This window comes from Stegostoma tigrinum, chromosome 1, assembly GCF_030684315.1.
Source record: "Stegostoma tigrinum isolate sSteTig4 chromosome 1, sSteTig4.hap1, whole genome shotgun sequence".
NCBI lineage: Eukaryota > Metazoa > Chordata > Chondrichthyes > Orectolobiformes > Stegostomatidae > Stegostoma > Stegostoma tigrinum.
This window is the reverse complement of record NC_081354.1, coordinates 187,398,901-187,414,227: the sequence shown is the minus strand read 5'-3', so window position 1 is coordinate 187,414,227 and position 15,327 is coordinate 187,398,901. Positions and strand designations below refer to the sequence as shown.

At 44.9% G+C, this 15,327-nt stretch overlaps 1 protein-coding gene across 1 annotated transcript; it reads right to left on the bottom strand.

Annotated features, from left to right (window-relative positions):
* Nucleotides 1-10,602: 10,602 nt before the first annotated feature.
* LOC125455436 (homeobox protein notochord-like) lies at nucleotides 10,603-15,069 on the bottom strand. The gene is made up of 3 exons (XM_048537462.1): nucleotides 14,811-15,069; nucleotides 13,329-13,513; nucleotides 10,603-10,770 (listed from the first exon to the last, which is right to left on the bottom strand). Exons 1-3 carry the CDS (start codon nucleotides 15,067-15,069, stop codon nucleotides 10,603-10,605), a joined length of 612 nt encoding a protein of 203 aa, XP_048393419.1.
* Nucleotides 15,070-15,327: the final 258 nt, after the last annotated feature.

Genomic DNA, 15,327 nt, shown 5'->3' with positions numbered 1-15,327 from the left:
GGGGTCATATCTACATATTGAGGGGTGATAGGTTTAAGACAGATGCCAGAGGCAGATTCTTTACTCAGAGAGTGGTAAGGGTGTGGAATGCCCTGCCTGCCAATGTAGTTAACTCAGCCACATTAGGGGCATTTAAACAGTCCTTGGATAAGCATATGGATGATGATGGGATAGTGTAGGGGGAGGGGCTTAGATTAGTTCACAGGTCGGCGCAACATCGAGGGCCGAAGGGCCTGTTCTGTGCTGTATTGTTCTATGTTCTATGTTCTCAATTGAAAAGCTGTAAAACAATGTTTGTTTTGTTCACTCCTGTAACTGAAAAACAACCCTTTGTTCTTCTGAGATGTTGCCTTGTCAGAACAGGAGGGGAGAAAGCCAGATATTTGCTTAGCAAGTACAGTGTTCCACATAATGACATGTCATTATTAAATAAGGTACTGCTTTCTACTGGGATCTGGGACTGATGGCACAGTAAGTACAGCATTAATGTGGATGTGATATCGAATAGAAATATGCCAGGCTTGCACTTAATGCAAGTGTTTCTCTGGTATCTGAGTCTGTTCACTGACCATAAGATGATAAGAAATAGGAGCAGGGACAGGCTGTTCGGCCCCTTGAGCCTGCACTGCCATTCAATAGGATCGTGGCTGATCTGACCTCCCTCGCATCCGTTTTCCTGCCCTTTCCCCATAAACCTTGATTCCCCTGACTGATTAATGATCTATCTCAACCTTAAATATACACAAGGACACTGCCCCCACAACTCTCTGTGGCAAGGAGTTCCAAAGACTCTCAAACCTCAGAGAAGAATTTCCTTCTCTTCTCTGCCTTACATTGGTTTACCTTAATCTCGAGCTTGAGCCCTGTAGTCCTAGATTCTTCCATGAGGAGGTGAAAAGATATATTAATAGGATTTGATGGAGTAAACTGCAATGAAACAGTTGCAAAGTATAAACTCCAGCATGGAAAAGATGGGCTGTATGGCCTGGTTTTAAAGCTTTGCCAATTCTGTATAATGATAAGCACAATGATGTTCCTTTCTGAGAGCCTGATTATTGGCAAAATCCTTTCTGAGCCTTTTTATGTTTGTAAAATTAAATTGCGGTCCTTCAGAATAGGGAACTACAAAATTCCCAGGCTTCTTGCATTCCTTCTTGAATAATCCATTTTACACGGGGGAGAAATCTTGTTTCATTCTTGTAGCATGCAGCAAACTGGCAGATGAGCGACACAGCCAGAAAAAAGAAAGCTGGCACAAATCAGGTGGAAACATCCTGTTTGTAAGAGGGGAGGGGAAGGGGCTGGGCGGCGCTGTCACTGGCTTTACTGTGAGAATATGCACACCTCTCCAAATCTCACTAACTTTCAGCCTATTTGTTTTCAAAACTCCGTGGTGCCAGTTTGGTTCAGTGCATGACCCTCATGTCCCGTGAGTCAACAGGTCAAGATTTCAGTCTTGCAGGATCAAATCCTCAATCTTGGCTTTGTAACTGGTTAAAAACTACCATTCCACAAACCTATCTCCTCTACCCTCAGGAATTTATCCTCTACTCCATTCGTGATGATTTGATGAGCCCAGACCAAATGCAACTTTAAGCTGTCTGTTATTATTATATCCCACGTTACATGCATTGGTAATTTCCTGCTTTGTAGCGTTCCCAACGTTAGGACTACAGTTTGTTTTTCCATAAATAACTCCTACCAATATTTGCTTTCCGTCGCCTTTTCTTAGCCACACCCAAAGCAAATCTGCATCTTCAAGCTTTGATCAAAATCCTTTCAGATTAATTCCTTTATTCAGAGTATTATCCTAAATTCTTTTCCTTTTTGCCTGTCTCTCCTGAATACGTGGATCTTCAGTTTTCAATCTTGGTCACCCTGTGGCCACATCTTTGGAATTGCTATTAAATCATACCCATTTACCTCACCTGGTTCTTTTTGTGAATGCTATGTGCTTTCAGATTGAGTGTTTTAATTCAAACTTTTTAACATTATTCTCCATTTAAATCCTGTATAATGTTTGCCATTGCTTTGTCTGTCTTCTCTGTTTTGTTCGCCAGTCTTCTACATCCTTGTCCGAGTTTTGCATCTCTTGAATCTGAGCTCCCTTCAATGTTCCCATTCTCTTGCCAATCAAGTTTAAACCCTCCCCAGTGGCACTAGTAATTCTCTCTGTGAGGTTGTTAGTCCTGGTTCTGCCAAAGTGGAATCCCTTCATCTTATTCAGGTCTGACCTGCTCCAGAATTGCTGCCAGTGCCTCACAAATCTCATCCCTCTCAGTCCACTTTTCCAGCCATCTGTTAAATTGTTTTTATTAATTCACAGATATGGGCATTGCTAACTAGGCTAGCAGATATTACCCATCACCAATTGCCTAGAGGGCAGTTAAGAGTCAACCACATTGCTGTGGGTCATAGAACATTACAGTGCAGTGCAGGCCCTTTGGCCCTCGATGTTGTGCCGACGTTTGAAACCAAACTGAAGCCCATCTAACCTACACTATTCCATTATCATCCATATGTTTGTCCAATGACCATTTAAATGCCCTTAAAGTTGGTGAGTCTACTACTGTTGCAGGCAGGGCATTCCACACCCTTACTACGCTCCCTAGTAAAGAACCTACCTCTGACATCTGTCCTATATCTATCACCCCTCAATTTAAACCTATGTCCCCCCGTGCTAGCCATCACCATCCGAGGAAAAAGGCTCTCACTGTCCACCCTATCTAATCTTCTGATCATCTTGTATGTCTCTATTAAATCACCTCTTAACCTTCTTCACTCTAATGAAAACAGCTTCAAGTCCCTCAGCCTTTCCTCATAAGACCTTCCCTCCATACCAGGCAACATCCTGGTAAATCTCCTCTGCACCCTTTCCAATGCTTCCACATCCTTCCTATAATGCGGTGACCAGAACTGTACGCAATACTCCAAGTGCGGCCGTGCCAGAGTTTTGTACAACTGCAACGTGACCTCATGGCTCCGAAACTCAATCCCTCTACCAATAAAACTTAACACACCGTAAGCCTTCTTAACAACCCTACGAACCTGGGTGGCAACTTTCAGGGATCTATGCACATGGACACTGAGATCCCTCTGTTTGCCCATACTACCAAGTATCTTACCATTAGACCAGTGATCTGTATTCCTGTTACTTCTGCCAAAGTGCATCACCTCACACTTTTCCGCATTAAACTCCATTTGCCACCTCTCAGCCCAGTTCTGCAGCTTATCTACGTCCCTCTGTAACCTGCAACATCTTTCCGCACTATCCACAACCCCACTCACTTTAGTGTCATCTACAAATTTACTAACCCATCCTTCTATGCCGTCATCCAGGTCATTTGTAAAAATGACAAACAGCAGTGGCCCCAAAGCAGATCCTTGTGGTATACCATTAGTAACTGAACTCCAGGATGAACATTTCCCATCAACCACCCTCTGCCTTCTTACAACTAGCCAATTTCTCATCCAACCCGCCAAATCACCCTCAATCCCATGCCTTTGTATTTTCTGCAGGAGCCTACCGTGGGGAACCTTATCAAAAGCTTTACTGAAATCCATATACACCACATCAACCGCTTTACCCTCATCCACCTGTTTGGTCACCTTCTCAAAGAACTCAATGAGGTTTGTGAGGCACTTCACAAAACCATGAGCCACTTTGTTATCTTGGATTCTCCAGCATCTGCAGTTCCCATTATCACCTTCACAAAACCATGTTGACTATCCCTAATCAAATTATTCCTTTCTAGATGATTATAAATCCTATCTCTTATAATCCTCTCCAACACTTTACTCACAACCGAAGTAAGGCTCACTGGTCTGTAATTACCAGGATTGTTCCTCCTCCCCTTCTTGAACAAGGGGACAACATTTGCTATCGTCCAGTCTTCTGGCACTATTCCTGTAGACAATGATGAGTTAAAGATCAATGCCAAAGGCTCTGCAATCTCCTCCCTAGCTTCCCAGAGAATCCTAGGATAAATCCCATCTGGCCCAGAGGACTTATCTATTTTTACACTTTCCGGAATTGCTAACACCTTCTCCTTATGAACCCCAATCTGGTCTAGCCTAATAGCCTGTATGTCAGTATTCTCCTCGACAACATTGTCTTTTTCCTGTGTGAATATTGACAAAAAAACTTGTAGCTCTCAAGTGCCCTAACTGAGCCTTCATGCCTCATCTTTTCATAAGCCTCCTTCTTCCTCTTGAGAAGAGATACAACTTCTTTAGTAAACCACGATTCCCTCGCTCGACCACTTCCTCCCTGCCTGACAGTTACATACTTATAAAGGACACACACTAGCTGTTCTTTGAACAAGCTCCACATTTCAATTGTGCCCAGCCCCTGCAGTTTCCTCCCCCATCCAATGCATCCTAAATCTTGCCTAATCACCTCATAATTGCCTTTTCCCCAGCAATAACTCTTGCCCACATGTAAGCTGTGGGTCTGGAGTCACATGAAGGCCAGACCAGGTAAGGATTGCAGTTTCCTTCCCTAAAGGCCATAAGTGAACCAGATGGGTTTTTCCAACAGTCAACAATGGATTCATGGTCATCGTTAGACTCTTAATTGCCTGTCACTTTAACACACCATGCTCTACCCTGGCGAACATCTCTGTCTCAGGCTTGCTGCAGACTTCCAGCGAAGCTCAACGCAAACTGGAAGAACAGCATCGCATTTTCCGCTTGGGAACCCTAAAGCCTTCTGGACTCAATGTCCAGTTCAACAGCTTTAGAGCTTCAGCTGACCCATGTCTTTACCCCAACTCCAACGCACCGGGCCTGGTTATCACATAGTCTACTATTACACACAACTCACGCATAGCTCCCATTAATAGTTATTCATTCTCCTCACCTTACCATAATGAACTCTTTTGTCTGTCCAACTGTTCTTCTCTCTCTTTGGCTCTATCTCTGCCTCTAGTTTACTCCTTACCCTTTCCATCTATCTTTTGCATAAAAGCCAACATCTTTCTAGCTACCATCAGTTCTGAGGAATGGTCGTTGGACCTGAAATGTTAACTCTGATTTCTCTCCACAGATGCTGCCAAGCTTTTCCAGCAATTTCTGTTTTTGTTTCAGATTTCCAGCATCCGTAATTCTTCTGCATTTGTGTTCCAGTGAGCAAGATCCATTTTTGACCTTCAGACAAAGTGGAAATTGATTCAGGTGATTGACAAGTGGCAGCAGTGAGGAATGGGCCTGATCTGACCACATACAGCAACAAGAGCACCTCACACCAGATGATCAGGTTCCTCCCTGCTATAGAGAGAAAGTGTCATTCCCAAATGCTCAGTTTGGCTTCACCATGGTGACTCACACCTACCTGTTTTTGGCACATGCCTTGGCCTCAGTGAACCATATCCCCAGCACCTTTAGGTAAGCTGACCTGACAGTGAATGGGACAAAGCTTTGTTGCCCGTGTTTCCGAAGATCATGGCCTCTCGCTTGTCTTGATTTCCTTTGGTTCTTGAAGACAGTTCAAACTGGTAACCCAGTCTGTGCACTGACACAGGATTCGAGCAGGGGCATTGCTGTTGTCCATGTAGTGGGAAGATTTGACCTGAGTGCAGTGGGCTCACCCAACATGGTTCCTTGTTTACTTCATTCTACTCCTTTCTTCACATGGTTCAAAACATTGAGGCCTTTACACTTGGAGGGCGATGACAGCGGCAGCTGGGCTAATCTTCTGATATTCTCAACGTGCGAATGATTGGAATTCAAATTCAATCAATAAATCTGGAGTTGAAGGCTTGTCTCAGAAATGGCAACGATCACAATGATTATCAATTCTAAAAATTCTAAGGGAAAGAAATCTGCCATGCTTACCTGGTCTGGTCTGCATGTGACTCCAGGCCCACAGCAATGTGCTTGACTCTTGACTGCCTTCTAAAGGGGCCTGGAAACCATTCAGTTCAAGGTCAATTAGGGATGGGGATCAAATCCTAGACTTGCCTATGATGCCTACATCCCATGAATGCTAAAAGCATCATTCCTTCTTTGCATTTCAGCTCCACTCTGGAGAAAGACCAAGATCTAACAGGGCTTTTTCCATTACTTTTTGTACTAAGCACCAGGTCACAAGGATGGTATGAAAATAGGAGCAGGAAGTGACCATTCTGTCTTTGATCCTGTTCTGCTATTCAGTGAGATTGTGGCTGATGTCCTACTTTAAGACCATGTTCCTGCCCTATCCCTTAATGTTTTTAATTATGGAGAACTTGATCGACTTCTAGCTTTTAATGACTTCTGTACTCAAACTCCCAAACTTCTTCAGTCTTGTACAATTGTTGATCATTTAAGAGATACTACCAATCTGTCTTTTTTAGTCTTAATGTGGGTGATTCTGCATTGCCTACATAACAAGTATCTTGCATCTGATTCCTGATGTATGTTGAGTTTATCTCATCTGAATTCTATCCACAGAATTTATTTATTTATTCATGAAATGCAGGCATCTCTGGTAAGGTCAACATTCACATCCCTAGTTGTCCTTGAGAAGGCACTGGTGAGCTGCCTTCTTGAACTGCTGTAGTCTTTGTCCAGCATTAGGAAAGGAGTTCCAGGATCTTGATCCTGTGATACTGAAGGAAAAGTGATAGGGTCCTAAAGCAGGATGGTGAGTGACTGGGAGTGACATGCTACTATTGACACTTGAGAAAGAGGGAGTTGTGAATAGCTGGAGCTCTCCTCATTGTAATCTACCGAAGGCTTGTTCTAAAGTGTAAGTGCGTGATGGATGTATATTTATGTTGCATTTTTAATACAATGAAACATTCCAAGGTTCTTCCCCGGGACATTATAAAGCAATCGTATGAAATGGCCAGCAGGTTCAACAGGCTGAGTGGAATAGTGTAAACAGCACTGGGTTCATTAACAAAGGAAAAATATACTGGAATTGGAGTCAGTCCAGAGAAGGTTCACTAGACTGATACCAGGAATGGAGAATGTCTTATGAGAAGAAGTTGACTAAATTGGGCTGTACTCATTGGAGTCTAGAGGGATGACTTTATTGAGACATGAAAAATTCTTAGGGGATTTGACATGCTAGACATGGAAAAACTGTTTTCACTTGTGGGAGAGTCTAGGAGTGAAGGGCCACACAGGGATAAGGAGGAATTTCTTCTGTTAGAGGGGAGTGAATCTGTGGAATTATTTACCACAGTGGGCTGTTGAGGCTGGGTCATTCAGTATATTCAATGCTGAACAAGATTGATTTTTAATTAGTAAGGGAATCAAGAGTTAGGATGAAAGGCAGGAAAGTGGAGATATCAGATCAGCCATGATCTCATTGAATGGTGGAGCAGCCTCAGTGGGCTGATGGCCTCCTCCTGCTCCTAAAATATAACTCTGAGCCACATAAAGAAATGTTAACTCTTGACCAAAATCTTGGTCCTTGCAATAAGTTTAAAGAAGTATCTTAAAGGAAGAAAGCAAGGTAAAAAGTTCAGGGGAGGGATAGGGAGATAATTCAGGACTTGCTGTCCAAGCAACTCAAAGAACAACTTTCCAGTGGTGGAATGATTGAAAATAGAGGATATGGAAGGTTAATGACTAGTAGAGTTGCAGGGCTGGTGGAGATTACAGAGAAGGGAGAGCACAGATGTAAGAGCAGCTGTGCGAAGTGGTGAGGGCATGAATAATTTGGAATCAAGGATGAGAATAAAACAGACATTGATTGACCATGAGCCAATGGGGAATCACCAAGTGGTTGGGGAAGGGGTCAGGACATTGTTGCAAGGTTGAGACAAGTACAGGAGAGATTTGGATGACACCAGGTTAGAATGTGGGAGACAGGCCTGAAGCAGATTGGAATAGTCAGCTCCAGAGATAACAAGGGCCTGGATGGGGGTTTCAGCAGCAGGCAGACTGAGGCAGGGATGAAATTGGGCAACATTGGGTTGTTGAGGTAAGGATTAGATTGGGCTTGTCTGTGGGAAAAAGGCAGTCATGAAGAGATTTGATGGGGCTTCCAAAATAGTGAGAACTTTTGATACACTTGGTAAGGAGAAGCCAATTCTGATAGCAGGAGAGGATAATGAGAGAATATATGTTATGGGTGGTTAGTAAAGAAACAAAGAGGAGTGAGTTTTTTTGATCTGGAATGTGCTGTCGACTCAAGGTTGTTGGAGTTTTCACAAGTTGAACTGGATGTAAAGTTAAAAAGAAGACATTTTCTTGACCCCACGCAAGGAGCAAGAAAGTGGGACTGAGAAGAAAGCTCTGTAGCACACACCCTGTGGCTGAATGGGCTGTTTCTGTGCATTTCACTCACAGAGGCTTGATGGCTCCATTTTAACCCTGAGCTGTTAGAATCACAGAGGCATCAATCTGCTGCCATTTAATGAGATTTCCTTTATTTTCCAAAATATTTTATTGAAAACTGTATAAATGTAAAAAATGCCACAAACAAAACTACCGCATCCATGGCAAACTGTCTAGTGGATCCACTTTCTGGGAGGTCCACTTTCTGAAAGCGCACAGTGATTGGGACGGGGAAGGGTAGTGGTGAAATAAATTAAGGGGACAGATAGGAACCTCGTATTGATATGGAGAAGGGTGTGGGTAACAATGAAGCACAGTGATTGCACAGGGCAACATTACCAGCTTGGTGTGTTCGTTGAGGATGAACTGCTGGTTGGCTTCAGCTGGAGTATGATGCACAGTCTGGATGCTGTACTTTAGGAAGGATGTCAAGCGTTTGGAGAGGGTACAGACTGAAGATATTGCCTTTCACACCCATCACAATCTCAGTTCCCTCGTGTCAAACTCCTTCCCTCTCCCTTCATAACCGTCAGAGATTAAGCCAGTCTTTCCACAGGCTTGCTGATTCTTCTGATCTTGAGTTGATCCTCTGACCACAGCTCCCTGCCATCATGAAGTTTGCTCAGTTTAGCAACAGAGCCTGCCTTTGCCCTTTCACCTTTGTTACCTCTGGGCTTCGATTATTCCAGCACCTTCCTGGCCAGTCTCCCATTTCCCACCCATCTTAAATTCAAGGTTATTCAAACACTGTCACCTATGTTCTAACTCACACCAAGCCCCGTTCACCCACTTCCTCTGAGCTCACTGACTTACTTTGCTAACCCCTCGATTTTAACATTGTCATCCTTAATTTCTAAATCCAGCCGTGCCCCCACTGCTTCCTATCTCTGTAATCTTCTCTAGCACTGTTACCTTCAGAGTTATCTGTACTCCTCTAATTCTGGCCTGTCAAGCTTCCCTGTTGTCCATTGGCAGTCATGCTTTCGGCTTCTGAAACACTAAACTCCAAAACTCCCCCGCAAGCCTCTCCACCTCCCTCCCTGTCTGCTTCTCTAATGTACTGCTCAAAAACTACCCCTTAGATTGAGTCTTTTTTCTTAAGTAGCTCAGTGTCAAAGTTTGGTTGACAGTGCCTTAGGGTATTTTATTATGTTGAAAATCTTTGAGGGTTTTATTAAAAAGAGAGAAATTGATCACGATGGCAGCAGGGGTGGTAACCTAAGGGATTTAAAGGGATTGGCTAAAAAAAAAAGGTGCCATGGGGCATATTTTTAGGACAGTGAGTAGTTGTGATCTGGAATGTGCTGCTTGAAATTAATAGTCACTTTCCAAAGGCGATCAGTTAAATACTTAAATGGGAATAGATCTGCAGGACTTTGAGGAAGAATCAAGGGAGTGAAATTTAACTAAACAGGCCTCTCAAAGAGCTGTCAATGAATGATGGCCCAAATGGCCTCCATCTGTGCTGTATCATTCTTTAATTCTGTCATACACTCACAAAGACACACATACCCAGACACATGTAGACAGACAAGTAGACACACACATAGGCAGACAAATAGACACTCAGATACAGACAAATAAACACACACAAATACCCAGACATGTACAGACAGTCAAAGAGACTCACACACTTACTCAGATAGGTATAGACAGACACCTGTGTACCCAGATAAGCATAGACAGACAAATAGACACACAAGCACACAAACACAGACAGACACACACAGACACACACACACATACATGCAAACATACACATATGCAATGAGCTATTGGAGGAAGTGGTGAGGGAGGGTACAATTACAACATTTATAAGGCAACTGGATGGGTATATGAACAGGAAGATCTAGAGTGATATGGGCCAAATGCTGGTAAATGAGACGAGATTAATTTAGGATTTGTGGTTGGTGTGGACGATTTGGACCAAAGGATCTGTTTCCAGGCTGTACAGCTCTATAACTATATGAGATTCACAGACACAGATGTGCACACACATACAAATACACGCACACAGGCAAACACATCGACGCGTACACACAGAAGGAGAAGACACCTCCTTTAAATGTCCAGTAATATATTAGGTATATCTATACTAATTTTACGATACTCAATACGTTAAAAATAAGGCTGACACAAAGGCAAGTCGACACATCAACAAATCCCAGGTTTGATGCCAGCTCCATGGATGTTCTGTTGGTACCAGCTGGTAAAGCAGACCCCCAGGGTCAGCAGTGCCCCAATGTCAGACTTGACAAGTTGTAGTTGGTGGATTGTCTGCTGTGGAGAAGGCAACATGCTGAGAGTCTGTAAGGATGTTCCTGCAGGATCTCAGGGCTGGTCCTCATGCTGGGGTTCAGGAGAGGGCCCCTCACCGGTGCTCTGAGAGTCTGGGCTGGCCTGCGTGGCCACAATACCCAGTCTGGCCAGCTTGGCTTGCTGCTGCTCGAGGCTCTGTTTCCTCCATTTGATTCTTCTGTTCTGGAACCAGACTTTGACCTGTTGATTGGAAGGGAGGGAGAGAAAGAAATGGAAGTAAATGATGGAGGTGATAAAGAAAGTGACAAAGTCCCGAGATTTGGGTTTAGGTAAAAAATATGGACTGTCATAATTGTAAAATTATGCAACCTGTCATCTTGAGAAGTGCTTAGGCATGCTTAAAGTGAGAAAGGTATTGATAGGTTTGAAGCAAGCTCTCTGGCTAGGTGATGGACTGGGCTGTGGTGAGTCATTCGGGGCTCGGATACCCAGCCAGACAGGGCAATTAGAGATAGGTAATAAATGCTGGCCTGGCCGTTGGTTCCCATATCACATGGATGACTGCTGAAACAGGTTGCAGGACTGAATTTCAGCCTCCTGTTCTTGTGTAACAGGCTCAGGAGTCTAAATAGTTTCCTTTTGTTCCCGTGTAACAGACTTGAGGGGCTAAGTGGCCTCCTCCTGATCTTATGAGGCAGACTGAAGGAGCTGAATGACCTCCTATTTTCCTGTGTAACAGGTTTGGTGGGCTGAATGGCCTATTCATATAAGTTATAGAATCCCTACAGTCTGGAAACAGACCCTTCAGCCCAACAAGTCCACACCGACCCTCAGAGCATCCCACCCAGATCCATCCCCCTACCTTTTCCCTGTAACCCACCTACAATGGGCGATTTAGCATGGCCAGTCCACCTAATCTGCAAGATAATAAAATGTGAGGCTGGATGAACACAGCAGGCCAAGCAGCATCTCAGGAGCACAAAAGCTGACGTTTCGGGCCTAGACCCTTCATCAGAGAGGTGGATGGGGAGAGGGAACTGGAATAAATAGGGAGAGAGGGGGAGGCGGACCGAAGATGGAGAGTAAAGAAGATAGGTGGAAAGAGTATAGGTGGGGAGGTGGGGAGGTAGGGAGGGGATAGGTCAGTCCAGGGAAGACGGACAGGTCAAGGAGGTGGGATGAGGTTAGTAGGTAGATGGGGGTGCGGCTTGGGGTGGGAGGAAGGGATGGGTGAGAGGAAGAACCGGTTAGGGAGGCAGAGACAGGTTGGACTGGTTTTGGGATGCAGTGGGTGGGGGGGAAGAGCTCTGCACATCTTTATACTGTGGGAGGAAACCAGTGCACCCAGAGGAAACCCACACAGACACGGGGAGAATGTGCGACCCCCACACAGGCAGTCGCCCGAAGATGGAATCAAACCCGGGTCCCTGGCTCTGAAAGGCAGCAGGGCTAACCACTGAACCACTGTGTCACCTCTTCCTCTTTCTATGAAATCAGGTGAGAAGTCTTTACAGGAAGAGTTGCTAGAATGAGTATTGCTACCACAGCAGCTAGTTGAGATTAATAGTTTGGTTATCTTCAGTGAAGTAAGCAGGATCTGTAGATATGGAAGGAGGGAATTGAAAGAGATACTGATGGTTTGAAGTAGGCTAGGGATTCTTGTGGAGTATAAACACCAGAAAGACTATGAATGCCTGTGCGATACCCTCTGTAGGAACAGGAATAGCTCAAAGTTCCTCTGCATGCACAGGAATCAGAGTTGGAAACAGAGACGGTACTCATCGTCATTTAGTTTATTTCATTCAGTCACGGGATATGGCCATCACTGGCTGGGCCCAGCATTTATTTCCCATGCTTTGTTCCCCTTGAGAAGGTGATGGTGAGCTGTCTTCTTGAAAGAGGAGTGGCAAAGAATTGGTAGTATTGTAGCTGGATTAGAAATGCAGAAACCCGGGTAATGTTCTGGGAACCTGCAATTGAATCTCACCATGTCAGAGGGTGAAATTTTAATTTAACAAAAAAAAATCTGGAATTAAAACTCTATTCATAGCCATGAAATGATTGTTGTAAGAACATCCGGTTCATTAATGTCCTCTAGGGAAGGAAATCTGCCTGATCTGGCCGACATGTGACTCCAGACCCACAGCAATGTGGTCAACTCTAAACTGCCCCCTGAAATGCTTTCCAATCACTCATTCAGTGTGGGTAGGATCTGTCAGGAGGCTGTATAATCACAGTAAGAGAAAAAAATCCTTCAACCCACCCTCACCCAACCTTCAGCAGACTGACATAGTGAGGGCAGTTTGTCTTGGCAATTTTTACACACTCTATAGCACAACTACATGTATCCGCATCCATATCTACAATATAGATCACAAGCACACACTCCCCAGCTCCCAGGTTAGAGATGAGGTACTACACTTGGTATCTTGCTGTTCCCTATGGCCCGGTAACTCTTGCTCACTCACTCACATACACACATGCACTCACTTACACACATATGTAGACTCACTCATGCAGACACACACATAGACATTCTGTCACACTCTCATACTGACACACTGTCACAAAACACACCATCACACACACATACCCTCACAAACACACTATCTCACATAGACTCAAACATGCACACAAACACACACTGACACACTCCTGCAGAACACACCGTCACACCCGCACACTGAAACACGTCTCACATACATTCACTCTCACACTGGCACATACTCTCACACACACACACACACACACACACACACATGCAAGGTTAGCATCCTGAAGCCTAGTGCCAGCCTTACTTGTGATTCATTGAGGTGCAGGGCAGTGGCTAGCAGAAGTCTCTCGGAGCCCACCATGTACTGCTGCCGGGCAAACTCTTCCTCAAGGCGAGCGAGCTGCTCATGGCTGAAGATAGTCCGCACCCTCTTGGACTTGGCACCTTTTGATTTGAGTGGAGTGATGGCAGCTCTAGCCAGTGGGTATTCTGGGGGGAAGTGAACACATACAGAGATAAGAAGGGTTTCTGATTTCATTTTCAATTTTCTGAAGAAGGGTCTTGACCCGTAATGTCAACTTTCCTGCTCCTGTGATGCTGCTTGGCCTGCTGTGTTCATCCAGCTCCACACTTTGTTATCTCAGAGAAAAGAAGGTGCTTTCTTATCCTGGCCAGCTCAATACTAGATACCCCTCTCAGCAGCCCACCTCCACCCCCAGCCCCAAATAAACCCCAACTCTCCCTCACCAAAAGAAATGTGCTCAAATACTGGGGACTGTTCCCCTCACTTGCAATATCGACAGAAGTAAATAGCACCACATTTTCTCAGAAAATATTTATAGGATCATACACATTCACAGGAGGCCATTCATGCCATCTTTGGAAACCTGTCCAATTCTCCCCCGCCCCGGCTCTATTTTTTAACCTAATTTATGTTTGAAAGTAATAAAAACAGAATGTGCCGGAGACACTCATAGAGTCATACAGCACAGAAATAGACCCCTCAGGCCAACCATTTCATGCTGACCATAATCCCAAACTAAACTAGTTCCACCTGCCTGGGCTTAGCCCATATCCCTCTAAACATTTCTTATCCATGTACTTATCCAGATGCCTTTTAAACGTAACTGTACTCACATCCTCCACTTCCGCTGGCAGTTCATTCCACACATGAACCACTCTGTGTTAAAAAAAAGTTGCCCCTCATTTTCTTTTTAAATCTTTCTCGTCTCACCTTAAAAAATACATCCCCTAGTGTTGAAATCCCCCACCCTAGGGAAAAGACACTTGCCATTCACTTTATCTACACTCCTAATGATTTTATAAGCCTCTGTAAGGTCACCCCTCAACTTCCCACACTCGAGTGAAAAAGTCCCAAGCTCCTTATAACTCAAACCACCCATTCCCAGCAACATCCTGGTAAATCTTTTGTGAACCCTGTCCTTCCTATAACAGAACTGGACACAGAGTCAATGTTTCAAGTCCAGTGAGAAATTGTTTTCTCTTCATTCACACACCATGTCTTCTAGTTCTTGTTGCTTTCATGAACAGATCAGCTTCTGCCTATCTACTCTATCCTCACTGAAAACCTCTACCGACTTTCCACTCAGCCTTCTCCTTCCTAGGTAGAACAGTCCCAACTTCTTCAATCTATCCTCATTATTGAAGTTCCTCGGGCCTGGAACCTGGGGATGTTGGTCAAAATATGACCAGCATCCCGGCCGGACTATTGAACGGTCCCGTATTTAGCCCAGCTGTACAGAGAGAGAGGAGAGCGCGCTCTTACCGTGTGTGAAGCTGGTCCTGTAGAGTAGGGGCGCCCCGTAATACAGAGGGTAGCCGGCGTGGGAAGGCACCAAGCCCGGGTACAGAGGCTGGGCGACGGCGGAGCTGGCAGCTAGCCCCGGGGGAGAAGGACTGGAGAGGAGGGCGTCGATGCTGAAGGGTTTGGGGGCAGCCGTCTCTCGGGAGGTGCATTCCGAGCAGAGAGGGGGGCAGGGAAACGGAGGCGGATAGGCCAAACCTCCCAGAGCCGGTACCTGCATGACTGAGGACAAATAGGTGAAAGCTTCCAAATTCAGAGAGAGATTAGCCCAAAGTTGGAGCAGGGCGAGCCCTCCAGCAGTGGTTGGTGGGTGTCTGAGTGAATGTGTGGACTTCCACTTGTCCTTATAGGGGGTGTGTGATGTGTCAGTGACCCCCTGGGGAGCTCCTGTCCTGTTAAATCCCAGCTGAAGAGATCTGAGAGGTGCAGGAAAGAAGTTGAGTTAATTGATCGAGTGATATAACACGCTGGTGTGTTG

Bases quoted from the DNA above. Each gene is read 5' to 3' on its own strand.
- LOC125455436 (XM_048537462.1), bottom strand. From the start codon at position 15,069: ATGCAGGTACCGGCTCTGGGAGGTTTGGCCTATCCGCCTCCGTTTCCC. The intron at 13,514-14,810 runs GTAAGAGCGCGC...ACTTCCCCCCAG, and splicing joins CAGGACCAGCTTCACACACG to AATACCCACTGGCTAGAGCT. The intron at 10,771-13,328 runs GTAAGGCTGGCA...TCCAATCAACAG, and splicing joins TGCACCTCAATGAATCACAA to GTCAAAGTCTGGTTCCAGAA.